A 27,630-nucleotide genomic window follows, 5' to 3' on the forward strand; every position below is an offset into this window, starting at 1 on the left:
CTTCCTAAGGGTCAGCTTGCCCAGAAGGGTTAGAAAGCAAGCAAAGCACACACATCTGTGCTCCAGGCTTAGGTTGCTATAGCCAAGCAGTAGTGATAAAGATGGCTTCTCCAGTATGTAGAGAAACTACCCCACACCTTCCAGTTAAAGATTTAACAAGGAGATAGTGGACTCTGAGCACACATACATGTAGGAACTGTGAGATCGGGGGGGGGGGGGGGGGTAGGGTCAGTAGAGATTAAGGGTTGAAACTAAGTTTCTACGGCTTCCTAGGCAGCTTTGGAAAGAATTCCACCTAAACACCCTTGGCTGATGGTCTATGGCAAGGAGTTGGTGTTGCTACTGGAGGACTGAGAAACAGGATAGCAAATGTGACCTGATTCCTGTGCCCCACATCCTGGTTTGAGTCTGAGATGACATCAGGAGCCTCTAGTGTCTACTCTGTTGGAGTGCACCACACAGGGCCATATACTTGTAGACATCTTCCCACTTATTTTGCCTTTTACTGACCACGGCCACCTTTATTCTATGGAGATTCTGAGCCAAACTAAGTGTGGTCTAATGTTCTATATCAAGGTAAGGGGAGGGAAGAGCCTCAGCTCTACTAACCATGATGAGAACCACCACAGCTGTCAGGCAGCCCACCCTGGGCATGCAGTTCAGTGGTAGCGCATTTAGCCTGCTCCTGCTGTTGCACTCTTGGCCTTATGTTTGCTGTCTGTAATGCAGATGTGAGTTTGTGAACTCAGTTTATGAGGAGTCAGGGCCCATCAGCACCACAAAAAATCAAACCAGAAAGACACATCAACCACTTTACATCAAAACACTGTTTATTTTTAAAATCTGTAAAGCTTTGAAAAAAATACAATCTTAGAGCTTTGGAACAAGACAGAATGGGGTTTTTAATGTTTTCCCGTTTTCTTCAGAGGTCCCAGTTAGGATGTGGACTCAGTTGGGCAAAGCCAAGCAAAGGTTTCTCACACTGCTTTTTACTAGCATGGAACTGGGATGTAAGCACAAATTCTATAAAACAGGACCTACAGCTGTGGCCCTAAAGTGTGGAGTTGAACCAACTTCAGCTCCACTGTGAGGTTAGAAATTTCCTTCCAGAGGGAAAATACAAACAAAATCCACATTTCACTGATAAAATGACAGATAAAAGGATAACTACTCTTAGGGGCAAATCTTCTGTAACAACTACAGGCTCATTACATTCCCACTTTCTAGCATTCTCACCATGCACACCCAGTTTGTCCTCTCTGTCACTACATAGGTGGTTAGTGGACACAGCAAGCGCAGTCCCACCCTCAACCTGTCTACACTCCCCCTCCCTCCCTCCTGCCCTCGGCTCAGATCTCACATTCCATCCAGCTCGCCATCTTGTGTTTCTACAGGATGTGCCCAGTTCTCTCCCAGCCTGAGGCCCTTCCCCTTCCTTAACAAGCTAACTCAACTCACTAAAAACCAGTGCCAGAGTAAAACCCTGACCCAGCACCATCACAAGGCACCAATATTAATCTGCATGTTTCCCTCACTGAGGATGTAGCTCCTGAAAGGCGTGAACTACCACCTAATTTACTTCATAGCCCTAGAACTTAGGTAGTTTGGCACAAAAATATTTGTCTATAACCTGTTAAATTAGTGAAAATATGGCATATATCCAAAAAACCTTTACTAGCTATTTACCTATAAACATTAAATACTATTAACTTCATGCTTTAAGAAATATCAAAACTTGTTACCCAATCCTATACCTAAAGACCCTGTCAGGGACGCTGAAGGCCACAGTGCCCACTTGTGGGAGGAAAGAACGCCCTGTGACATCTACTCCTGAGTGGCTGTTGTCAGCACTGCTTAGCCCTGCACTGGACACTTCCAATGGTTCAATAATACTGGGGTGAGGGAGGAAACCTCTAGCTATCTTTAAATTCTACAAAGGAATGAAAATAAGCCTACACACTAACAAAGAAACTACTTCACACTCTCTGGTAACTAACGGTGACCTCTGGGGATGGAGAGGGCTGGCCCTGTGAAGAGTCAACTACAGCAGGACTCCCCCAGCTCCCCTGGGGGACATAATGGAGGAAGTTATATAGGGGAACACCAGACAAACCAGGTTCAACCCAACACGCACAAGATTTATGCACCATGTAGCAAAGTCAGCAAGGTGGAGGAACAGACAGGAGACAAGATAAACTGAGCCATGTGTCTGCGTCCCCTACCCGGATGCGGACAGACACAACCTCCCAGAGCTCAGATGGTCATCTTTGCTCGCACTTTGGTGTAGAGTTCACAGTGCTGCCTAGGCATTTTCTGCTCTCCAAGGAATCAGGCAGCTTGGTGAGATGTTATACATCAGTTACATTTTAGCACCAAGTTTAAACCATTCACTTACGATCCCATCAAATCTGGCCAGCAGAACCAAGTAACTGCTTTAACATTCCAAAACAACTGCACTGTACATTCGGTATCCACTTTACTCTCAATTCTGCAACCACTGCTTGGTAAATAAAGATGGGACAGAGGGAAAAAAAAAAGAAAGAAAGAAAAAGAAAAAGGAAAAAAGCCCAAACAAAAACTTTGAGACATGGTCTCATCATAGCCCACACTGGAGCTTAAGCCTAGGCTGGCTTCAAACCCCACAGCCATCTCCCTGCCTCAGTTTCCCAAGTACTGGGATTTTAAACATGAGTTGTCATGAACTAGAAAAATTCTTTTAAATATATGAGTCTTTAAAATCTGCTGCCACTTTTTAGTAAAAGTAGGACAAATTATATACATAAATATATTCTATTTAAAATTATAAATTACTAAGAATATAGAAGTCTTTAAAATTTGGTGCCACCTTTATGTAGAAAGTCAAATCTTTTAAAATACAGAAAGTTGTTAGGATTTAAAGAGAAAGAACTCTTGAGTCCTTTTAGGACAACTACAGTTTCATACTATCTGAACAAAGTGTCAGACCTCAAAACGATGAACATAGGCTTAGAGAATGGGGCTTCATATTAACAGTATTCAGCTGTCAGGGACTCCAGATAAGACTATCCTGAGCATAAAAATAGAAGTATTCTAAACCTGCATGAACAAAACAAAATGACCCAAAAGTACATAAAGCCATATGCGGTCACAGGACAAAGGGAGCCATGTCCTGGTAAGGTGTGGATGAACACAGCACGCTGACACGGAAGCTCCTGAGACAGAGGCTCCCTACATTACTCAGGGTCATGGGCTGTAGTGAGGCTCCCACCTCATCTTCCTGAGCATCTGGAATTACAGGTACACTCCCCCCATGGAGATGCAGACTTAAACTACAGTTGCTCACTGGGTGTCTATAAAACAACACTGTGCTGGCGCAGTCAGTCAGACTGTAAGCCACAGGTCCCTCACCTGCTACCTGCCAGGTGGCACCACCATGAGCCAACGGGCAGCGTGGGACCCACTCCACCTCACACTCTTCGAGGTCGCAGGTTGGTTTTGTTACCTTCCAGGCAGCGGTCCAAGTGCTCGTTAATCTGTGACTCCACCACCACGCCCTGACACACTGGACAGCTGACCAGCCGCCGTTGACTGCTCGAGCTCTGAGGAGCGCTGGCGGCTGTGGGCTGCAAGCTACTCTGAAGGTCAGCACCACTCTGTGCTTGTTCCTTGATATTATCCAAAGCAGTCCTGTCCTCCAACCTGGGCCGCTTGTTCAGGAATTGGTCTTCAGACCCACTCTCCTCTCGGGATATGGTTGCGGATGTCCCAGCTGCAGATGTCACGGTTGCTGACGCTGGTGCCGTGACTTTGGAGGCATTTCTCAGGGATGCCCTGGAAGGTGGGACCTTTCTCTGAGAGCCAGCTGAGGCAGGATGCTTGGTGCCATCCCCAGTGGTCCCATTCTTTACTGGGGATCCATTCACATTTCTGAAAGCCTTTTGGTTGGCAACAGAGACTCTGGGGAAATAGGTGCTCAGGACACTTTGGTGACTAGCAGTGGGAAGAGGGGTGACAAGATGAGGTTTCTTTGGGAGACCGTTCTGTTCACATTTCACCTCAGCATTGGAATTGAGCCTCAGGCCACTCACTGAATGGTCTTGGCTTGAGAGACCTTTGGCTTCATTAACCGTGTATGAGGTGTTCAGCTTCCCAGCTGAAGGGCAAGTGCTTGCGTCTCCAAGAACATACCCTTTTCCACTGAATGGGATGAGCAGCTGGGCCTCCCCTCGGCACAGCTTGTCTGCAAAGGAGACAGACAAGACTTCCTCAACACATTGCCACCCAGACAAACCCAGAGCACGGTGGTTATCAAAAATGAAGTACTGTTCTGTTCTAACTGAGATCTGTGCAGTAGTCACCTACTGACAAGAGAAGGCAACTTTCAGTAGTCAGAGCTCTGTACTGAAAGAACAGGAAGAATGGAAGAAATCATAGATAAAAGAATCCAACACTGAGCAAGAAAGGTTCCCAGGAAAGTACCGATTCCTCTCACCTGCCTGCTCCACGCCTGGCTTCCTAGAGATTCAGTCCTTCTTCACCAACCAATTCTCCAGTCCCCCGCCTTCTCTGCATTTCACATTAGGAACTAGGGTTTGACTCCCAAGGCCGACCCTACCCAACTGACAACTTTGCAAGGGCAAGTGTCACCTCAAGTAACTGCTTCCTCCACAGGAGCTTCTGAGGAAGGGAGCAGATCCTAAGGATGACATGGGACAAATGAAGGCTGCACTCCTTTCCCATCCTCCCAAGCCACCTCAGCAGGTCACCAGCCTGACACACCCTGGTGCTGTTACCTCACTTGGACACTCATTTGCCTCAGACACTCCCTCAGATATAGCCAATGGAGATGTCTTCACCTTCTCTCCCTTCCACACAGCAGAGCACACTTGACTACGGTCACCTTGTGGATGCAATGTGCTCCTTACTGCTGGAAACGCCCGCAGTGGAGCAGAGCAGCCCCTGCAGTAGTAACTCCCTCGGATTTGCTGACACACGGCCAGGCTCACACCCCAAGAGACAAGATGAAGAGGTAGGTACCTTTATTCTCCACTGCCGATGCTGGCTGCTTGTCTGCTTTTGTCTTCCCTCTGCCTTTCTTCGCATAGTTCTCTGGCTCCTTGATTTTTATGTAAGTGCCTCCACAAGTTTTCTGGTGGTCAGCCCACCAGTAGTCATGAACAGAAGGGGCCCTGTTGGTGGCACGCTTCACATAGCCGTAGTAGGGCTGTCTGTGCTGGCAGGGTCCATTGCAGCGCCACCAGTGCCGGCGATACTCATCCACCTCATCGTGGAAAGTGTGGTAGACCTGGGCAGAGGAGTGGCCAGCAGTCAGGAAAAGGTAGACAATCTAACGAGGCATTTTACCCAAGGAGTCTTTTTGTTTTGAGATATTCCATTTCTCAGACATTTCTAAAAAGGTCCATTTGGTGACAGCTACTATATTAGTTTCTTTTCAGAAGTTCACTATAATGGGAAACATCAGGCAATTTAAAACTTCCTACTGTATAAAGATAGAAGCAGATATATATATATATAAGATTTTGGTGGGGGAAAACCCACAACCAGAAAACACCTCCATGAAAGCAAACATTGCAGAGAGCGAACACCACCACCACTAAAAGCTAGACCCAAAGAGGTTGACCACAGCACCTTAATAAGCTGCCAACAGGGAGAAAGGGCTGAGACCATGGGGCTGGACAGATGGCTCATTGGTTAAGAGCTCTGGCTACTCTTCCAGAGGGCTCTGGGTTCAATTGCCAGCACCCACAATATAGCTCACAGCTGTAACTCCCATAGACACACATGCAAGCAAAGCATCAATGCACATAGAAAATAAAACTAAGTAAAAAGGGAAATGTTAGAAAGCACATATATTTCCTTAAGTTCCTAGAAATGATAAAAACTGCTAAAGGGCTGAACCAACAGCCAGATCCTTCCCAAGGAAACAAACAAAACCCCATAATTAACATCTAGTCAGTGCTCAGGGTGCTGAGACACTGTACATCCTTACGGTCAAGAGCTCAAAACGCAGGCACTTCTGTTACATCATTGCATAGCAACAGATAGTTCTGGATATACGCATGACCCCTAGTGTAGGGACAGCACACCTCAGCCCTGGCTGTGATATCTCCTCCAACACTGTCACTGTCGGGACGATGAGGGACTATGACAGATGTGGGAGAATTTAGGATGAGCTGGAGCTGCCCCTGAAGGCCCAGAGGAGTATAATGTATGCCTAAGATGCTGACCTGCAGTTGATGGAAGCCCCAGCAAAGAGGCTTGCTGGCTCCTTAGCCACTCCACCTAGAGCCTAGATGGTTGGGCTTTTGCTCAAGGCTAAAAATACCTGTTTCCACCTAGTTCCCTTTTACTGAATGAATGGCTACTGGGTTTGGTAGCACATACCCATAATCCCACCACTTGGACTGAGAATTTTGAGTTTGAGGCCAGACTGGGCTAGACAGTAAAACCCTGATCTTGCTTGCTCCCCACACCTGTGTGGCTCAGTATACCGTTATGTTGGCTCCTGTCAGTTGGTTGATTCGATGCATATGTTTACAGAACTCTGGGCCGTGTCCTTCCCGGTCTTTATCATTATTAGTGACAAATAAGTAGGCATGTATCATTTCATGCAAAAGAGTCTGAAACAGAAAACCAGAGTATTAATGTTCTAGGGCATGTCTAAAGATAAAATGAATTCGCTTTTTTTTTTTTTTTTTTTTTGTGACAGGGTTTCTCTGTGTAGCCCTGGCTATCCTGGAACTCACTCTGTAGACCAGGCTGGCCTTGAACTCAGAAATCTGCCTGCCTCTGCCTACAAGTGCTGGGATCAAAGGCGTGCGCCACCACTGCCCGGCATGAATTCTCTTTCTTAACCTGTAGTCTTATCCTTCTGCAGACCCAAGTACAAACCTTTACATATAATATTCCAAGCTCTGCAGAACCCAGTCAACAATCCTCTTCACAGAATTAACATTGTTCACAAAGGCCCATTTAACTTAACTAACCAACCCAAACCCAAAAGGTCAATGAATCCAACCACACAAAAACTTCAAAATCCTGACAGTGAAAACTACAATACAGACTCCAGATGCTGATACGGAAATGCCAACACTGAAAGAGCCGACAGCCTGGAGCGTACCCGTGGTCCCAAATCTCAAGATGGAGGCAGAAAGCTCAGGTGTTTGAGATCAGTTCACCATCAACCCCTCTAAAAATAGCTGGGTATGTGAATGACAGCTCTCTGGGGAGGCTGAAGCAAGAGAAGCATAAAGACCAGGGCCAACCTAAGGAACAGAGACTCTTGTCTCTTAAAATCAACAAAATATCCTGGTCAGGAATGGTGGTGCATAGCTGTAAACCCTTGGGTAGAGGCAAGAGGATCTTGTGTTCAGTTGAAGCCAGCATGGGCTGCTATCAAGAACCCATCTCTAGCCGGGTGGTGGTGGCACACGCCTTTAATCCCAGCACTTGGGAGGCAGGGGGATTTCTGAGTTCGAGGCCAGCCCAGTCTACAGAGTGAGTTCCAGGACAGCCAGGACTACACAGAGAAACCTTGTCTCGAAAAACAAACAAAGAACCCATCTCTTAAAAATAAATAAATAAATCCTGCAAATCGACTTGTTGAGAACCAGGCTTATTCAAAGAATACCTCTACAAGGTCCTTTCTTGGTCTCAGTTTTAACAGGGGCTCACTGAGACGGATGGAGCACATGCCTCCTCTCCCTTCATAGGTGCAGATCCCAGCACACCTGGAAAACAGTCACAACAATGGATTACGGTCAACAAATGCACAGAGGAGACAGAACAAAAAGCAAACCTTAGCCTGGCATGGTGGTGCAGGCCTTTAATCCCAGCACGTGGGAGGCAGATGCAGGAGGATCTCCGAGTTCCAGGCCAGCCTGGTCTACAAAGTAAGTACCAGGACAGCCACAGATACATAGTGAGGCCCTCTCCCCTCTTCCCCCCAAAAGGGGGGAGGGGGCAGCAAATCCCTAACAGTTCTTGGGCAAGAACTGTTTCACAAGAAAACGTCCCTGATTGGAGGATGGCTTTCCTGAGTGGGACACTCGGCTTCAGAGTTAACACTTGCTAACCCTCACCCACTGTCACCTTCTCCTCTCCGCACAGGCATACAAGGACACTTCTCCCAAAACAGTCACAGGGCTGGTATGAGGCTAGAAGTACACTACGCCTTAGCCTGCTTTTCCTCAGGCTGCTATGTGACAGTGTATGTGCGGGGCAGATTACTATCTCAAATAGGATTTCCCAAACTTTGATAAGGGATCCTGCTGGTTCATCACTGAGGGACGTTGGGCCCGGGACTGGGGAGTGGGCACGTCTCCTGGCGACCTCTCCCTGCGCCGCGAGGCGGGGACACCAACGACAACTCTGCGGCCTGGCCCTTCCCGACGTTCCGAGCCGTTCGCGGGCGCACTCACAGGGTCATGCGCACACTCCACTTCACCTCCACCGCCTCCAGCTGACCCCAGAAGAAGCGATCGTTAAACTGCAGGAAGAGCGCCTGCAGGTCCGGGGTGGGGTCCACCAGCTCCCAGGACGCGTCCACCAACGACACAGGCTCCCGCGCCGCCGCCGCGCGCCGTGCCATCTGCACGTCCCACTCCTCCTGCAGTCGCAGCGCGACCACCAGATCCTCGTCCATCCCGATACTCCCACCTCGGCCGCTCCCAAGAGGCCGGTCGGGCTCGTGCGGCGCACGGATCTCGCGAGGCCTCCAGGCCCCGCTGTCAGGGCGCGCGGGGCTCGCCTCGAACGCCTAACCGAAGGTGTCTCGGCGCTGCCCCGCGGGCACAGGCTTAGGAACGCTGGGCTCGGGCTGGGGACCGCTTTAGGCAGCCGGTTGTCTCCTGACCGCCGCTGAGGTCCGGCGTCACACGTCAAGTCTGGTCCGTGCCCGACCCTCCTCTGACTTCCGTGCTGGCTCGTCCGCGCACGCGCCTTAAGACGCTGCCGTTTCCGCGCAGGCGCGTTGTCCGCACTCCGCCCCGGGCGCAGGCGCAGTGAGGGCGGCTCCACTCTGGCACAGGCGCAATGCAGCGCTCCGCTCCAGCGCAGGCGTTTGGGTGTTGCTCCCGCCCCGCTTCCTCAGCTGCCTTCTCCACCGGGCTCGGGTGGGGCCCGGAGGCGGCGAGTGACAGCCACTGCGGGCCGCGGGAGCAGGACGAGTGGCAGCCATGTCGGACAGCGGTGCGAGCCGCCTGCGGAGGCAGCTGGAGTCGGGGGGCTTCGAGGCGCGGCTGTACGTGAAGCAACTGTCGCAGCAGTCGGACGGCGACCGCGACCTGCAGGAGCACCGGCAGCGGGTGCAGGCGCTGGCGGAGGAGACGGCGCAGAACCTGAAGCGCAACGTCTACCAGAACTACCGGCAGTTCATCGAGACGGCGCGGGAGATCTCCTACCTGGAGAGCGAAATGTACCAGCTGAGCCACCTGCTGACGGAGCAGAAGAGCAGCCTGGAGAGCATCCCGCTGGCACTGCTGCCCGCCGCCGCCGCGGGCGCCTCCGCGGGTGAGGACACGGCCGGCGCGGGGCCGCGGGAGCGCGGGGCGGCCCAGGCGGGCTTCCTGCCCGGGCCGGCGGGCGTCCCTCGAGAGGGTCCCGGGACGGGCGAGGAGGGCAAGCAGCGAACGCTCACCACGCTGCTGGAGAAGGTGGAGGGCTGCCGGGACCTGTTGGAGACGCCAGGTCAGTACCTGGTGTACAACGGGGACCTGGTGGAATACGACGCGGACCACATGGCCCAGCTTCAGCGCGTGCACGGCTTCCTCATGAACGACTGTCTGCTGGTGGCCACCTGGCTGCCACAACGGCGAGGCATGTACCGCTACAATGCGCTCTACCCCCTGGACCGCCTGGCGGTGGTCAACGTCAAGGACAATCCGCCCATGAAAGACATGTTCAAGCTGCTCATGTTCCCCGAGAGCCGAATCTTCCAGGCGGAAAATGCCAAGATCAAGCGCGAGTGGCTGGAAGTGCTGGAGGAAACCAAGAGGGCCCTCAGCGACAAGAGGAGGCGGGAGCAGGAGGAAGCAGCAGCCCCGCGTGCGCCACCACCGGTCACTTCCAAGGGCAGCAACCCGTTTGAGGACGAGGATGATGAAGAGCTGGCCACCCCCGAGGCGGAGGAGGAAAAGGTTGACCTTTCCATGGAGTGGATCCAGGAGCTGCCGGAAGACCTGGATGTTTGTATTGCACAGAGGGACTTTGAGGGTGCCGTGGACTTGCTGGACAAATTAAATCACTACCTGGAAGATAAGCCCAGCCCACCTCCTGTGAAAGAGCTGAGGGCCAAAGTGGACGAACGAGTGCGACAGCTCACCGAGGTGCTTGTGTTTGAGCTCTCCCCGGATCGCTCTCTGAGAGGCGGCCCCAAGGCTACTCGAAGGGCCGTGTCTCAGCTGATCCGGCTGGGCCAGTGCACGAAGGCTTGCGAGCTGTTTCTGAGGAACAGGGCGGCAGCCGTGCACACTGCCATCCGCCAGCTCCGGATTGAGGGCGCCACGCTGCTCTACATTCACAAGCTGTGCCACGTCTTCTTTACCAGCCTCCTAGAGACCGCGAGAGAGTTTGAGACGGACTTTGCAGGCACCGACAGTGGCTGCTACTCTGCCTTTGTGGTCTGGGCAAGGTCGGCCATGGGCATGTTCGTGGATGCTTTCAGCAAGCAGGTTTTTGACAGCAAGGAGAGCCTGTCCACCGCTGCTGAGTGTGTGAAGGTGGCCAAGGAGCACTGCCAGCAGCTGGGAGAGATTGGGCTGGACCTCACCTTCATCATCCACGCCCTGCTGGTGAAGGACATCCAGGGGGCCCTGCACAGTTACAAGGAGATTATTATTGAAGCCACCAAGCACCGAAACTCGGAGGAGATGTGGCGCCGCATGAACCTGATGACTCCTGAGGCCCTGGGCAAGCTCAAGGAGGAGATGAGAAGTTGCGGGGTCAGTAACTTTGAGCAGTACACAGGAGATGACTGCTGGGTGAACTTGAGCTACACGGTGGTAGCCTTCACCAAGCAGACCATGGGCTTCCTGGAGGAGGCATTGAAACTGTACTTCCCCGAGCTCCACATGGTGCTTCTGGAGAGCCTGGTGGAAGTCATCCTGGTGGCTGTGCAGCATGTGGACTACAGCCTGCGCTGTGAGCAGGACCCCGAGAAGAAGGCCTTCATTAGGCAGAACGCATCCTTTCTCTATGAAACTGTCCTCCCGGTGGTGGAGAGGAGGTTTGAGGAAGGTGTGGGGAAGCCCGCCAAGCAGCTGCAGGACCTCCGGAACGCATCCCGGCTCCTGCGGGTGAATCCCGAGAGCACAACTTCTGTGGTCTGAGGCTCTGCTCTCTGTGTCTGTGTACGTGTACACGTGCTACAGATGCATCATTTGTATTTACATTACACAATGTCAGCGCATTCCTCAGAGACACAGACAACATATAAACATGCCCTCTGAAAAATGCAGTCAAAAGGAGAAAGATAATGTGTTAAACGTCACATACAACCCCCCAATACTGGGACTGTCAGAGCACATACCATGTTTTGTTTTTTAGTAACTCTTTAAGTAGAGTATATGGTCACACCAGAGCATTTCAGGTTACTCTTTAACTTGAAAGACACTTCTCACATTAGCACATCCAGGAGCATTGCACTTCCATGCTGCCTAGAAAAATCTGTAAGTCCACAGGGTTTAAGTATGTTGTAAAACATTCCAAGGCAACAAAACGGCTTCTTAATGGTCAGTCAGCGCTGTGTAACACACCTGTGTCATGTACTGAGACAACATGGAAAGAGGTGGGAAAGCTGGTTCAGGATAAACTTCAGTAAGTGGGCCTCAGGTCTGTCAGTATTTGTAGCATGTGGAAGCAAGCCTTCATAAAACTTTGCAGGCATCCAAAAGTCACTGAAAAGTAGCATGTTCCATGGCTAATTGGATGCATCTTTTGGGGGGACGTGGGGAGAATCCCAAGGACTACGTTGAATTTTTAACGTATTCCAGAACTGAATGGATTTGCTGCTGCATCATGTTTTGCCATGTTCAGGAAGTGAGTCTTGCTGAAAAGCCACACCAAGGATCCTAGCAGTAGGCAGGTAAGTGACTCCAGCCCCTGCAGACACTTTACCACCAGCCTGGGTTTGGAGCCACTGAGACTTCCGGCAAATGCAGAACTCCCTATTTGGGAAGAGTTCAGGCTGTGTGTAGGTTAGGAGTAAAAAAAAAAAAAAATGCAATGTCACTCCTTAAGAATGCCAGAGATTTGGTTTTGGTTGTTTTGTTTTCTTGAGATAAGTTTCAGCCCAGACTGTTTTGGGCTGGTGTTGTAGCCAAGGATGACCTTGAATTTCTAATCCTGACTCCACATCCCAAGGGCTGGGATTACAGGTATGTGCCACAATGCTATTTACGCTGTGTTGGAGAAAAAACCCTGACTTTCTCATACTAGGCAAGCACCCTACCCACTGCTACACCTGCTGCCCTGATGGTTTTTGAAACTTAGTAACTAAGTAGAGATGCACATACCTCAAGCACAGGAAAGGGACCTTCTGTGACTCTTCAAATGCTGTGCTGCATTTTAAAAAACAAGAGCCTGGCATGCTGGTGCACACTTTTAAACAGAGCACTGGGAGGCAGGGGCAAGCAGATCTCTGAGTTCAAGGCCAGCCTGATCAACAAGGTGAATTTCAGGACAGCCAGGGCTCTGTAGAGAGACCCTGCCTTAAAAACAACTTTTAAGAGAATTCCAGATTGTAATACTTATTTCTGGTTGTTGAGTAGGGAAAGGTGGGTAGTGGGAGCCCCTAAGATTTTTTTTTTCTTTTTTTTTTTTTTCCCAAGGGTTTCTCTGTATAGCCCTGGCTGTCCTGGAACTCACTCTGTAGACCAGGCTGTCCTCAAACTCAGAAATCCTCCTGCCTCTGTCTCCCAGGTGCTGGGATTAAAGGTGTGTGCCACCACGCCCAGCTTGCCCCTGATTTCTAAAGTGAGCTCTGCTCTGATCACTTAATGTCCTGTTAGAATGTGGGTGCTGAAACCCATTTTCCCACTAGTTTGTAGCTGTGGGTTTTGTCCACGATGCCATGTTTTTATGTCCATTGGTTCTAAAGGCTATTTGTCTCTTGAATAAAAGAGGTAGTAGTAAGCCATAAAATGATGTAAAACCCTACATGGCTTCTGCAGTGATTCAGGGTGGTTAAGACTCCTCAGCTTAATTAACTCGTCAGGCTAGCAGTTTCTCTGTCTCTTTTTCTAGCTCTCCATGCCTAGAAAGATTGCAGAGGTCACCACTGCAGCCTTCCACTTTCCCATGTTAGGGTTTGTTGTTTTAAATGACAGGGTTTCTCTATGAAGACCAAGCTGGCCTTGAACTCAGAGGTCATCCTGCCTCTGCCTCCTGAGTGCTGGGATTAAATTATGCTCCACTATGCCTTGCTAAGTTAGAATTTTCTACATGACCATAATTGGATGCCCCAGCCAAATAAATATAATCACTTAATATCACTGGACTTGAATTTGATCGAATTGTGTGGTTGCAATGCTTATTTGGTGCCGCTGAAGTTTAATATATAAACCGTGCAGAAGGCCTCGAGGTGTAAGGAGGGTAACATGTTTCCCCATATAATAAATGTCTGTATCTTTATGGAAATGGAAGTAGAGAACTTTATTCTGCTAAGAACGGGCTAATGTGTTCCTCTGTGTAGCTGAGGGAATGCAGTCTGGGAAATCTGCGGGAAGCTTGAAGGATTGTCTAGCAGTGGTAGTTCCACACATGCTGACATGCTGTGACAACATTAATCACCTTTAGTTTGCTTTAAAACTAACTGCACAGACCAGGAATCACAGACTGGGTTAATTTCGGTTAGAGAATTCAGCCTCTGATGAGAGCCTCCTGTCACGAAGTGCTCAAAGTCATTGCTGTGACTTTGATATTACTGTGATTGCCAGCACATTCATCCTGCACCTGGTATTAGGGCTAAGAAGCTGGGGCTTGCTGCAGAAGATGAAAGCATTGCTGGACACTGCACTTAGATGTACTGTGAGAAACAACCTTTAAACTGATAAAGCTTTATAGCATTCTCACTGGATAGAACTGAATTCTATAACATTTTATTTACTTGTTTTGAGATGGGTCTCACTCTAGTCCTCTGCCTCTGCTTCCCGAGTGCTGGGATTAAAGACATGCGCAGCTAGGTGTGGTGACACACATTTTTTATTCCAGAATTGAAGAGGCAGAAGCAAGAGGATCTTTCAGTAGCCAGGGTTACCTAGTGAGACAGACCCTGTCTGAAAAAGAGAGCCAGGTCTCTTGGCACACCCTTTAATCCCCAGCACTTGGCAAGAAGAGGCAGGCAGATCTGAGTTTGAGGCCAGCCTTGTCTACATAATGAATTCCAGGACACTAGGACTACATAGATGCTGTCACAAAAAAACAAAAAACCAGAGAATTGGAGAGATGGCTCAGTGGTTAAGAGCACTGGCTGTTCTAGAGGTCCTGAGTTCAATTCCCAGCAACCACATGGTGGCTCACAAACATTTGTAATGAGATCTGATGCCCTCTTGTGGTATATCTGAAGACTGCTACTTATATAAGTAAATAAATCTAGAAGAAAAAAAAGGAAGATGATGAGGAGGGACAGGTAGCTGGGTGATTAAGAACATTTGCTCCTCTCAGCTGGGCGTGGTGGCACACACCTTTAATCCCAGCACTTGAGAGGCAGAGGCAGGCGGATTTCTGAGTTCGAGGCCAGCCTGGTCTACAAAGTGAGTTCCAGGACAGCCAGGGCTATACAGACAAACCCTGTTTCGAAAAAGAAAAGAAAAAGAAAACAAGCAAACAAAAAATAACATTTGCTGCTCTCGAGGGCAGGTTCAGGGTTAGTACGCAAAATCATTAGTCCACCTTCAGCAAATGAAACCTTCTGGCCTTGGGTACTGCACACATGTGTTCATACACACACACACACACACACACAATGTAAAAAATCTTTGAAAACTTGCAGTAAAAGTTATACGTATGGATAGATTGTGTGTGTAATAAAAGCCTTTCCTTGCTTATCTTGTTTATGGGAATACATGTATAAAGTTCATGTCTAGCTAGGTGCTGCTATGCCAAACCAGGCCCTTTTTGTTGTTACATACATTAACCAATCTACTGTGTGCTGAGTTATCTCCAACGGTGGCGTTTCTCCTGGTCTTTTAGCTCCTCTGGTGTCAGACCTGACTGTGGCAGAAGGAATTGTCTTGTGCATGCAGGTCCCTCTTGTCACTGTTCTGATGCAGGAACCACCATGTCAGATGTCCATGGGCCACTTCTTGGCCACAGGAGCAGTAAACTTGGTATGCTGGCTGATTTCACCTTTACTCACCATTTTCCTGGAGTTACCCACGATGCCTTCTTGGTGCATTTGCTGTGACACAGACCTAATCCCAGAGAACCAAACTATCCTCTCTTAATTTAGATAAACACTGCCAAACTTGACCAGCAGGAAAGTGTGTAGTCTCCCCAAACGACAGGAACATTGTTTCCACTAATCCTCATAATTACTCATTCTGTGGTAAATGTAAACTCCCCACGTGGTAAGACTTAAAACAACCTTGTTTGTTTGTTTGTTTGTGAGATAGGGCCTGTGTAGCCTCCAACCTCCTTGGAAGCCTATTTAGATCAGGTTGGTTTTGAGCTGTAGGACCCCACTGCTGCTGCCTCACATGTAGAGAAAAGGTGTCACCACACCATGCTTATTCACTCAGTTATGTGACCGTGTGTCTTGGTGCTGGGAAGCAGGTGTTAAAAGCCCTGGAGCTGGAGTCGCAGATGTTCTGGGTCACCTAACGTGGGTGGAAGGATGTGGACTCAGGTCCAATGGAAGTGCACAAGCGCCCTTCCCTTTGCGCATCTCTGCAGCTCCACATTTATACACACTTTGAATCATAGTACAGTGCTTGCCTAGCATGCACAAAGCCCTGATCAATCCCTAGCACTATACACACGGCATGATAGTGCATGCCTGTAATCTCAGCACTGAGGTAGAGGCAGGAGGATCTGAAGCTCGCTCATCCTCAGCTACCTGGTGAGTTCAAGGCCAACACCTGACTGGTTGCAGCCTGTGTTGTTGGGTGATTAAGAACATTTGCTGCTCTTGAGGGCAGGTTCAATTCCCAGGACTCAGGTAAGCAGCATGGGCGTGTTGACACGTGCCTGCAGCTGATAGGGCTGTAACCTGCCCACCAGTCCACAGCCAGGGGCTCTGTTAAATGGGACTGCTTATTTCAACATGCAGGAATCCCCTCTAGCTTCCCAAAGCAGCAGATGCTGTCAGAGGACCTGTGTGTCATTTGTGGCCTAGTGCAGCGGCTGCCCTAGGCCCTGGGAATAGTTGCATGCACAACCTGGGGAATTTGGAGACAGAACCACACAGTGTTTCAGTGACTTTGCTTGGTTCTTAGACTCAAATGCCTGTCCCAAGTGACTGAATGGCACCCTAGATGCATAGACTGATGAGAGAATGAACCCCTCAGGATGAGATTAGTCATTATTTTGGTTTTTTTGGGGGGATGCAGGATATACTGAAAAGATCAGAAAGGATCAGTGCCTGTCCACTTTCTGTGGTCCTGAGTGCGCATGGACTCAGTGCCCATCCAAACCTAAGGTGAACCTCTGTGAGAGCCTTCATTCTGGACTTCAGCTTTCAGGACACAAAAAAATAAAAAGCTGTGTTGAGGCCATTCATTTATGGCTTTTTTTCTCTGGTGACCCCAAGAACCTATCTGAGACAATTCTCTTGACACTTTCCTCTATCACCTAGCCCCATCCTATGGCATACGTCCACTGACACTGGGGTCACAGGTCACGAGTGACTTCACTTCCCTCCAGGTACACTCACGGCACATCACGCAGGCATCTTTTTGTTGCACACACTCTGTTTAGTTCAATTTGTTAATAAGACCATTGGGTGTAAAGTTTAAAGTAAACTAAATAATTTATTACACACTTCTGTCAAATTTGCTCTTGGTTGAGACAACGTAATTGAAGTAAAAAGATATAGGTTGAGTCCCTTATACAAAACAGTTATGATGGAAGTGTGTCAGATTTAAAGCTTTTGTTTGTTTAGTAAGAACAGTTTATTGAAAACACTGACAGAGAACAGTGAGATGGACTGTGTTTCAGGTTCGGAAGGTGTACTTATCCAGAACAAAATGTCCTGGAGACTTGAGCTAATCTAGACATGAACGTCCTTGGTTTTATACACACCCAACACATAGTGTTCTTAGTGCCCCGGTGTTTTGATTGGGACCCTCATGGAACTGTGGTTGGGAACACTCACCAGTGTCCCTTCTTCAGTGCACAGATAAGTGGTCAATGCTGCTGCTGTACTAAACCTCGTAGTCAGCCTGAGAGTGGAGTAGGTGTGGGAAACTGAGTGGCAGTAAACGGGGAGGGGCCTGAGCTCTGCTGTCCAAGAATGTTTTCAAGACTGCTTTATTTGACAACACAGTGCCACGAATGCCGGCCAGCAGCCATCACGGTGGGAAGGTCACACCGACACTCCCATGCTCTCCTCCTCCTGGCAGAAGCATGGCTCAGAGGTCTCAAGGAGACAGACGTCACATCTTCCTCTCAGTGCCCATTTGTGGCAGAGTAAGTCCTTTGTGACTGTCACTATGGAACTGTGTTTTTTACAACTGCTCCATTATTGTTATAGTTTTGCAGTGGCTGGTTTTCCTATTGGCTTCTTACATCCTAAGACAGAGACAGCTCATGAGATAACATGGTCTTGAGCATTGCCATAGTTCTGTAGTGGGCTGTGGTCCACCCACTGATCACTTAGCTGGCTCCAGTGGGCTCTATTGGCCTGGACAAAGTCAGTGGCCACCTCATCTAGATGTTCCTCTTTCTGAGCCTATAGCATCCAGGCAGCTCTTACCCCCATCATGTACTAGGAAATTGTGATTAAGAATCCACCATAAGTTCTCATCCAGAGGGAGGGTAAATATCACCACAGCTGGGTGTGGCTGAGACAAGAAGGCTGTGAGTTTGAAGCTCACCCACCTCCAACCCTGCTGAGTGTGGCGAGTGCCAGGCTAGATCAATCTGGGACACAGTGTAAGTAAGAGTCCAGAAAATGAAAACAAGGCCAGATGTGACAGCACTAGGAGGAGGGATCAGAGGCAGGTGGATATCTGTGAGTTTTAGACCAGTCAAGGCTACATAGAGAAACCATGTATCGAAGGAAGGAAGGAAGGAAGGAAGGAAGGAAGGAAGGAAGGAAGGAAGGAAGGAAGGAAGGAAGGAAAGAAAGAAGAGGGGTGCTGGAGAGATAGTGCAGTGGTTAAGAACGCCTGTCGCCCTTGCAGAGGACTGGGGCCACTACCCACATGACAGCTCTCCAGTTCTAGGGGATCCAATGCCCTCTGCTGGCTTCAGTGGACATTGCACACAGTAGTGTATATAATTACATGCAGGCAAAAATACACATACAGAAAAAGGAAATCTTTTATAAATAAACAAAGAAAAAAAAGAAGAAAAAATCAGCCAGAACAGACCCTCTTCAGCCCAGCTAAGCACAAACCCTGCATGTGGGTTCAGGCGGGCCTGTGTGGCGGCTGCACTGTCAGGACCGCTCACTCTGTCTGCTGGGTCTTCCTGCTTGATACCCTTCTTTCTTTTCTTCCTTTTTTTTTTTTTTTTTTTTTTTTTGAGACAGTTTCTCTGTATAGCTCTGGCTGTCCTGGAACTCACTTTGTAGACCAGGCTGGCCTCGAACTCAGAAATCTGCCTGCCTCTGCCTCCCGGATGCTGGGATTAAAGGCGTGTGCCACCACGCCCGGCTGCTTGATACCCTTCTTAAATCTCTCCTTCACCATTTTTCTCACGCCTCCCCTCTTCCACCTGCACACCGGTTTTTACCCCTCCTCTACCCCATTTCTTTCCCTTTTTAAGACAGGCTCTTGCTTTGGCAGGCATGATATTCATTATGTAGCCCAAAGCTGGCCTTGAACTCGGGGCAGTCCTCCTGCCTCATCTCCTAAGTACTATAACTGGCATTTTTCCTTACGGAAACTCTGGCCTATGCTCAGCTTATTTCTATTAGAATCTACAGCTGTTCCTCCTGCTAAGAATACCCTGATGCTTGCACAGCAGGGGAACAGGTCTGAGTCTGTCCCAGCGCACTTACCGAGCATTTCTTCTAACTTGCTTGTGGCAGGCCCGTTCACATAATACACATACTTACTATCTCTAAAGAGAAGAAAAGCTGTGTTACTGTGTAGCCCGCGGCAGAGACAGCCACTCACTACAGCCCCAGGCTGCTACAAGCCTATGGCAAGCATGGAGCTTGCTTTTTATCCTTCAGGCTTGGGGATTAAATCCAGGCCCTCAACATGCTAGGCTCTACTGCAGAGGCACCACCACAGCCCTGAGCTCAGGTAGCTGAAAGGCTACTGGCTCCTGTTTTGAATATATGTGATACACAACTATGAGAGTTTAGCTTCAAAATGCTTGTTCATTCAGGAGACTCTAGCCCAGTGGTTCTCATCGTGTGGTGACCTCTTTGGGCGTCAAAGGACCCTAACAGGGGTCGCATTTTCAGATATTTCACAATACTATCAAAATTATAGTTATGAAGTAGCAACAAAAATAGCTTTACAGTTGGGGGTCACCACAATAGGAGGAACTGTATTAAAGGGTCACAGCATTAAGAAGCTGAGACCACTGTTCTACAGACGCACGCACGCACCCGCACACACACACACTCTTGACACACAAGCTACAACTGTAAGAGTTTGGCTTCAGCTTTATCCCTGGAACTCTTGTCAGTTAGGAGAATTTGTCTGTCTCTGTCCATAGTGCATGCACGCCCACATTACTCATTTCTGTAATTAATCTGTGAAATTCAGTCTGAGGTCAAGCCAAACATAGGCTAGAGTACGTTCTTGATTTTGGGCAGTGTAGGTTCCCAGAAGGGAAGCCCAGTGCTGCACTCTGGGGCCTTGGCTCTCGGGCCACAGTGTTACTCCTCATCTTGAACTCATCAGCATCCAGTACTTACATCTTCTTCTTTTCCACCACCCCCAGTCTCACAAAAGCTGCTAAGGCATTTTTCTGCAGTTCAGAAGACAGCGCATCGTAACACTGAGAGGAGCCTGTAAGGAGGGAAGAGGGTAAGCGATCTTTCTATTGCCAGCTGAGAAACTGCTACACACAGAGAGATGACTGACCTTGATCCAGAAGCTGACGGGTGAACTTCCTGGCTGCAACCAAGTATTCCTTCTCACTGAAGTAGTCCTCTTCATGCAAGAGGTATCTGGAAAGTAACTGGTTTTAAGAGGGAGAATGAGAACACAGAAAAAGGGGGTAGGCAAAGGAGCGCGGTGGCCACACTGCCCCACCCCCCAGACAAACACTCTCCACCATCCGCACAAGTAGCACAGCTCTTCAGCGTCCAGCAGTGTTTACAATTAGAAAGGGGCAGTTTGAAATGACATCTGTTAAGAGTTTAATTTCTCATCTCAGCTAATGGCAGGACAAACACTTCCAGTTCTATATATTAAGCGCCGCCTGGTGGGGAGAAGACCTCCTGTCTCTTTGGCTTTCCCTTTAAATCACAGAGGGCAGGTCCCCAAGCACTGGCTGATTCCCAGGTCACCAAGTACCCATCCATGATGGACGTGGAGATCACCTTCACGATGGCATCACCACAGCCACTATCAGAGCAAAGATTTGAGAGACACATTCCTCTCATCTGAGACGTCTGCACAGCCTACCATTGGAGTTCAAATGCCCTCTCCTTAAAATCCTACAGCACAGCGTCCCTGCTCCTGCTCTGTGTCCTCTCCATTAGTGGAGCGCAGAGATCATTACGCCTTGTGCTCACTTAGTGACCACTCTGTATCAGCACCAGCCATACAAAGAAGACGGGGCTGTCCCTGGGCGGTCATGGAGCTTCTCTATCTGGGCCCACTGTTCACTGGCACACACTCGCCCTTCACACCACAAATCATTTCAGGAAGAAAGTCTTACAGCATTGAAATGGGAGCACACAACATTTGCAAGTTTTAAGTACCTGATATGATTCCACAAAAGGCTTAAAGAGGCTTGTGAGGAACTGTAACACAGCAGTCCCTTTGTCTGTAAGGATGATGTCTTTCCCAGCCATCTGCATAGCCTCAGCTTTACACAGCAAGTAACAGCCTTCCTCAAAGTCCTGGAAGGGGGAAAGGAGGCCACATATGGACACTGTCTGTGCACCCTAAACACCACTCATCCCACAGTGCCTCAGAGCCAGCTGACTGTGCGCTGAAGCTGGGAGCATTTGTTCTAACACTTCAGGGCCAAAGCTCAAACACAGAAACACAGTTTGTGAAACTGTGGCCTGCAATGTTCAGACAGACAGACAGACAGACAGACAGACACCCCAGATGTTCTTCTTCTGCATTATACACATCTTTAAATTTAATAGCAAGTCCAGAAATACCCACAGGTAGACCTAGACTCAAGCCCTGCCTGCCCTCACTTCTCTGCCCCAACTCCCACCAAGCCCAGGAAAACCCTCTCCTTAGGACAACACACAGAAACCTGTTGTGCCTTCTGTCTGTGTGCCTCTGCCCACACCAGCAAATCCAGAGAGCAGCTACGGGAGCCTGACCACAGCTGCCCCACTGCCAGGCAGGGCCACCACCACCCTCTCTGACACAGCCCAACAGGGAAAGCTATGCTGACTTCCAAAGTTTATGAGCACAGAGTCCACTCACAGCAGTGACAGGCTACACTGACAGCTCCGAGAAGAACCCTCCTCTCCCAAAAGGGTCTCTTAAGTCACTGATGGAACCTGATCAAGAGCCAAACTGCTGTCTGATTAATTGAAGGCCCAAAAAGAAAACGATGACTGGAGACCTGACACATGCCAGGGACCCTTATGTGTTACCTCTGCAACATGCATGTGGCATGGCTGCTCTGGCAGTCAGAACTTACCCTGAGTGTGTTTCCTGGAAGGAAGATGAATTCATCTGAAAACACGTTGCGGAGGAAGGAAAAGCAACTGAAGACATCCTCTAGAAAGAAGCCATTCCACAACATTAAGACATGTCTTTTGATCTTGCAGCCTGTCAAGTGTGTGTGCATTTAACAAGGGAAGAACTGAGTCCTTGACGTTTATCTGAAGGACAGACTACAGTCCAACAGGGTTTAAGAGTCTCGAATCCCTCAGTCCTGAAATGAGCATGATGCAACCATCCTTAGAAGGGATTCCTTCTGAGCAGAGCAGGAAGGGGACTCACCTCCCAGCTCCACCATTCTCCTGTCTCCCACTTCTTCACAGTAACTCAGCACTCTGTCTGAAGTCACTGCTGAAAAGTCACTCTGAGAAACCAAAACCAGCTAGATGCTTGCCCAAAATATGTGAAAGCCTGGGTCAGTCATCAGCACCCGAAAAGAACAAGAAAAGAAAAAGCCAAAGTGTGCCCCGAGACCAACCCAAGGAGATCCTCTAGGTGAGGCCCCACGATCCTCAGGCAGATCTGTGTGGATGCAGCCTGATAAAGTACTTCAGCTGTGATCTGACAGCTCCGTGCACTGTACAGTGATGGTACTGGTATGCTATTGGCCTCTGCTAGGTTAAGGGGCTGTCGCCACAGAAACATCATCGTACCAGGACCCTGCAATGGTATTCCCAATACAGAGCCTCTCTAGTAATTACATGGCTCCCTGGACCTAACAACCCTTATTTATAAAAGGCACTGAATGTTAGATTATTGCGCATATGATTGAGTGAGAAATCAGAGAGCAGCTTTCAGGAGTTGGTTGATTTCCACGTTAGTGAAGGTACAGACTCTTGACTGCTGCTAAGCTACACATTCAAGTGTAGCTGGTACACACATTTAGGGGCATGTCTCCTGTTTCTGCATCCTATCTCACCACAGGAATGCTGGGGTTTCATATGCATGCCAACACACCTAGCCTTTTAGCAGTTCTAGGAATCTCAACTCAGCTAATCACGTTTGCCTGGCTAGTGTTTCCCACTAAGCCATTTTCCTATCCCAAAGATGCAGTACAGACAAAGTCATTATTAGGTCTTTCCAGTACCCAAGTTTCATTCTTTCCTAAAGATTTATTTTCATTTTATTCAATGTATATGTGTATGTCTGCCCCACATGTGCAGGAACCAATGGAGGGCAGAAGAAGGTGCTGTATCCCCTGGAGCTAGAGCTGTAGGCAGTTGTAAGCTTCCTGACACTGGTGCTGGAACCTAACTCAGTGTCTCGGGAAGAGCAGGCACACTCTTAACCACTGAGCCATCTCTTTCGTTGTTGTTTTGAAACTGTAGTCTGCTATCTACCCGAGGCTGTCCCTAAACTCCTTGAAGCTCTTACTGTTTCAACCTCCTGACTAGATGGGGCTAAGCCACATGCTACTATACAACTCTAGACCGCTAAGTGGGCAGGGCAGCCTCCTTTTGTAGAGAACAGACGTGGCTACACTACTCCTTTCTGGGACTAGAGAGCCGGGCCTCTTCTGACATTGAAGGCCACACTCCTAGAATTTACCTTTCCTGAGCCCAGGTGTCATGTGCAAAGCCAGGGCGACTAAGGAAGGACGGGCAAAAATGTTGAGCAGCTGGTTCCTGTAGGCAGAGCACATGAGGAGGGCGATATGTTCAGGCACAAGCCCGTTGACCACTTGTGAGCTTCCAGAGTTCATTTTCAGAACCACCTGGTCTTTGACAAGGCTGGCCAGGTTAGAGTGCAGGAGGATGCTGGACTGGACCACTTCCTCAGGAAGTTTGTTATCTACAGAGAGAACAGCAGAGTGAACTCAATGAGAAGGCAGCCACACATCCCAGAAGCTACATGCTCCAAGGCAGGATACATGGTCTAACACATCCTCTCTCTCTGTAAGATGCCCAGTGATCTGAAGGTCACTGCGTGAGCAGGGCAAGTGGCCCTTCCTGCCCAACCACTACTCCCTCATAAGCCAAGTCCCACTCAGTCCTCACCTTCCTGAAAATCCCCTTCCCCTCAAAGCCACACTCAAACCCCCAAGGTATCCTCCATAACCTGTGATCTGTCCACAGCTCTTGGGCCTTGACCCTAGCACGATCTGACCATCAGCCAGGGCCCTCTCCCCTAGGAGGCAGGAGAGCCCCAGATCAGCTTGAACACCTCTGAGAACTGGGAGGTTCTCAAGTTGGCCGCATGTCACAACTGGGTCTCTCAGTGATCATCACACTCAAGCTGTTGTCCATGTGGTTCTCAACTTACACCAATTATTGTCACAGACTCCTACCTTCAAATCCTCAGCACAGCATACAGAGTTCAAATGTGGGGTGTGTGACACACTGTGTGTAGACGTCAGGGGACAGCTTTTGGGACTTGCTTCCTGTCTGCCAAATTTATTTTGAGGCAGTGTCTACTTTTTTTAAAATATGTATTTTTTATTTTATGTATATGAGTATTTTGTCTGCATATAAGCATACCACATGAGTGCAGTACCTGAGGAGGCCAAAAGAGGAGGCCCAAGCCCTTGAACTAGAGTTACAGATGAGTATGCTACCTGCCACATGGGTGCTACGGGCTGAATGGGGCCCTCTGTGAAAGCAGCAGGCGCTCCTGACACTCAGCATCCCTCCAGCCCAGGGCTTCCTCTGGCCTGACTGCACTGTGCACTCCAGATGCTCCTGAACGCTGAGCATCCCTCCAGCTGCCTGCCCCAGGAGCGTCTTAGCAAGTCTCCTGCCTCCCCCTCCTTCCATCTGCTGGATAGGTGGATGCACATAACCATACCGAGTTGTTTACCTGGTTCTGGGGATTTAACCCAAGTTATGCCAGACTTGTGTGGCCACTGAACCCTCTCCCTGGCTCTCAGTGAAGTGTTTACTGAGCTGTTCCTCTTCATCCCCCTGCCCGCTCCCAATCCCTTTAGGAGACAGGATCTCTTCATGTAGCACCGTCTATCCTGGAACTTGCTATGTAGATTAGGCTGACTGGAACTCACAAAGACATGCTTGCCCCTGTCTTCTGGAATGCTGGGATTAAAAGGTGTACACCACTACACCAGCTTCTCTTGTGGCAGCAGCAGTTTCTTTTTCTTCTCTTTCTCCTCCTCTTTTTTCTCTTCCTCCTCCCCTTCCTCCCTTCTTCTTCCCTCTCCTTTTCCTTTCTCTCCTTCCCCTTTCTTTCTTATCCTCCTCCTTGGTTCTTCAAGACAAGGTTTCTCTGGAACTCACTGGGAGCAGTCTTCCTCCTGAGTGCTGGGATTAAGGTGTGCACCACCACCAACCAGCTTCTCTCTCTCCTTTTCTTTTCTTTTCTTTTCCTTTTTTCCTTCCTTCCTTCCTTCCTGCCTCCCTCCCTCCCCCCGTCTCTCTCTCTCTCTCTCTCTCTCTCTCTCTCTCTCTCTCTCTCTCTCTCTCTTTCTTTTTTTGGTTTTTCGAGACAGGGTTTCTCTGTGTAGCCCTGGTTGTCCTGGAATTCACTCTGTAGACCAGGCTGGCCTCTAACTCAGAAATCCACCTGCTTCTGCCTCCCGAGTGTTGGGATTAAAGGCATGGGCCACCACACCCGGCTTGGTCTTGAACTCTTGATCTCCTGCTTCCACCGAGTACTGAGATGATGGGAAGGCACTATGCTTGCTTAATGAACTGGTGTCAGAGAGCTAGAGAAAGCCCTTAGCTTCTTACTATACAGCAGTCTACACACACATGAGACTCAAGGAGGCTCAGAATAGAGCTTGGGGTACAGAGCACACACAAGGCCTTAGGTTCAATTTCCTATACGAAAAATAACAAACCAGAAACAATCCTGGGGCTTGTGAGATGGTTCAGTGGCAAAGGCTCTTGCCATGCATTCTCGGTAAACCTGAGCCCAATCCCTGGGTCATACATAAAGAAGAACAGAGAACACAGACTCCACAAAGTTGTGCTCCAGCCTCAACAACTCCTGTTACCTCAACAACAATTTTAAAAGTAACTACACTGTAGCAAGTGCTTGCTACAGTGTAGCAAGTAGTGTAACTTGCTGGGTATGGCAGCTCCTGTCTGTAATCCTGACACAGGATGCCTGCAGCATGTCTGAGATGAGCCTGGGCTGTAAGTTCTCGGCCAGTCTGGAGTGACATCCAGCCTCAAAAGAATAACATCCAAGGCTCCGGAGACAGCTCGGTCAAGGAATAATATCCAAGGCTACGGAGACAGCTCGGTCAAGGAATAATATCCAAGGCTACGGAGACAGCTCGGTCAAGGAATAACATCCAAGGCTCCGGAGACAGCTTGGTCAAGGAATAACATCCAAGGCTACGGAGACAGCTCGGTCAAGGAATAATATCCAAGGCTACGGAGACAGCTCGGTCAAGATATAATATCCAAGGGTACGGAGACAGCTCGGTCAAGGAATAACATCCAAGGCTCCGGAGACAGCTCGGTCAAGGAATAACATCCAAGGCTCCGGAGACAGCTCGGTCAAGGAGAGCCTGCATTCGAAGAAGTGGCACGCGCCTGTGACCCGGCTGTGACCACAGAGGCGGCAGAGATCAGGTCATCTCAGGAGGCTGCTGGCTAGTCAGCCCAGCCAGCCTGGCAAGCTCCACATTCAGTGTGGAGGCAGGAGGCAAGAACTTTGCCTCAAAATACAAAGCAAAAACAAACACCTCCATCATCAACTGTTGGCCTCCTCAGGCTCATGTGCAACCCACACCAGTGCACACACAAAACACATAGGCTCACGTGCAACACACATGAGTGCACACACAAAACCCATCACAACTCTAATTAAATGACAGTGATTAAGGAGGGGAATTTCTGTCATTATTCTCTGGTCTGTAGCTGCCAAGGCAATGACACTATAGTCTAGAGTGAACCGGCACACAAGCATTTACTCTCAAGTGGCCCCCTCACTGAGGTCAACATCCTGCAGGGGCGTGAGTGCCACCTCGACTTTGCTCAAAGTCTCCATGGGTGTCTCACCTCTAAGAACATTCCCAAACTAGGAAATGAAAAAACTACTCTAGGAACGGTGTGCATCCCATATACGTACCAGGCCAAAGCAGGAACCCTCCAAACACCTGGGTTAAGCCCTTCAGCCACAGAGTCTTCTCCACCAGGGCGTCAAAGTCCATGGATAGCTGGTTTTGAAGTAAAATGGTGACCACCAGGAGCCATGGGCTCAGAGCCAGGTTTTCAATCTGCAGAAGCTGCATCTTATAGGCGACCTCAGTGACAAAGGCTTGCACGTCCTCAGGCTGCTTCTGAGGGATGCATCTGAAAGAGGGGGCACGGCAGGTTACAGGCTGGCCACACACGCTCTGGATGGCAGAGGACCCCAAATGAAGACCTGTCACAGTTCTGCCACTAAATTCTCTCAGAGCACATGCTGGCAGCATTCCCTAGCTTCAGTCTCCAGAACATGCAGTCATTTGGTGTAAACATGTGTTCCCTGTTCTAGGTAACAGAGGGGAAAAAGCAAACATAGCCCCCACCTTGCTTTATAAGGAGACCATATCAGTGGCACAAGCAGAGCAGCTTGGACATGGGTCTGTACTGAAAAAGCCACGTGGCTGCCTCCTACGCTGCCTCTGCACAACTCTAAGGACCAGCCCAGCCTCATCTGGGCACAGGGGCTCCACAAGCAGCTATGGAAGAAGCCCTGGACTCTG

At 49.2% G+C, this 27,630-nt stretch overlaps 3 protein-coding genes across 5 annotated transcripts in view; 1 reads left to right on the forward strand and 2 right to left on the reverse strand.

Annotated features, from left to right (window-relative positions):
* Positions 1-792: 792 nt before the first annotated feature.
* On the reverse strand, positions 793-9,043 carry Sprtn (SprT-like N-terminal domain). Of its 2 annotated transcripts, none has more exons than XM_085843517.1 (5): positions 8,421-9,043; positions 7,631-7,730; positions 6,492-6,620; positions 5,017-5,284; positions 793-4,219 (listed from the first exon to the last, which is right to left on the reverse strand). In XM_085843517.1, exons 1-5 carry the CDS (start codon positions 8,642-8,644, stop codon positions 3,447-3,449), a joined length of 1,494 nt encoding a protein of 497 aa, XP_085699643.1. In that variant the 5' UTR covers positions 8,645-9,043; the 3' UTR covers positions 793-3,446. The 2 variants fall into 2 exon arrangements, with proteins under 2 accessions (XP_085699643.1, XP_085699644.1); XM_085843518.1 differs by having other exon boundaries at positions 3,843-4,214; positions 4,998-5,284.
* On the forward strand, positions 9,042-13,635 carry Exoc8 (exocyst complex component 8). Its single transcript, XM_021169862.3, has one exon. It carries the CDS (start codon positions 9,177-9,179, stop codon positions 11,325-11,327), a length of 2,151 nt encoding a protein of 716 aa, XP_021025521.1. The 5' UTR covers positions 9,042-9,176; the 3' UTR covers positions 11,328-13,635.
* Positions 13,636-16,947: 3,312 nt separating this feature from the next.
* Positions 16,948-27,630, reverse strand: part of Gnpat (glyceronephosphate O-acyltransferase) — a 28,307-nt gene continuing 17,624 nt past the window's right edge. For both annotated transcript variants that reach the window (XM_021169385.3, XM_021169384.2), the window contains exons 9-16: positions 27,012-27,235; positions 23,529-23,771; positions 21,958-22,037; positions 21,050-21,190; positions 20,205-20,301; positions 20,036-20,129; positions 19,163-19,224; positions 16,948-17,727 (exon numbers count right to left, since the gene is read on the reverse strand). In XM_021169385.3, coding sequence (XP_021025044.1) covers positions 17,684-17,727; positions 19,163-19,224; positions 20,036-20,129; positions 20,205-20,301; positions 21,050-21,190; positions 21,958-22,037; positions 23,529-23,771; positions 27,012-27,235 — 985 coding nt within the window. In that variant the 3' untranslated portion in view covers positions 16,948-17,683. The remainder of the gene's footprint in view (positions 17,728-19,162; positions 19,225-20,035; positions 20,130-20,204; positions 20,302-21,049; positions 21,191-21,957; positions 22,038-23,528; positions 23,772-27,011; positions 27,236-27,630) is intronic.

Source organism: Mus caroli, unplaced genomic scaffold (genome assembly GCF_978045245.1).
Source record: "Mus caroli unplaced genomic scaffold, Mus_caroli_1 scaffold_10, whole genome shotgun sequence".
Taxonomy (NCBI): domain Eukaryota; kingdom Metazoa; phylum Chordata; class Mammalia; order Rodentia; family Muridae; genus Mus; species Mus caroli.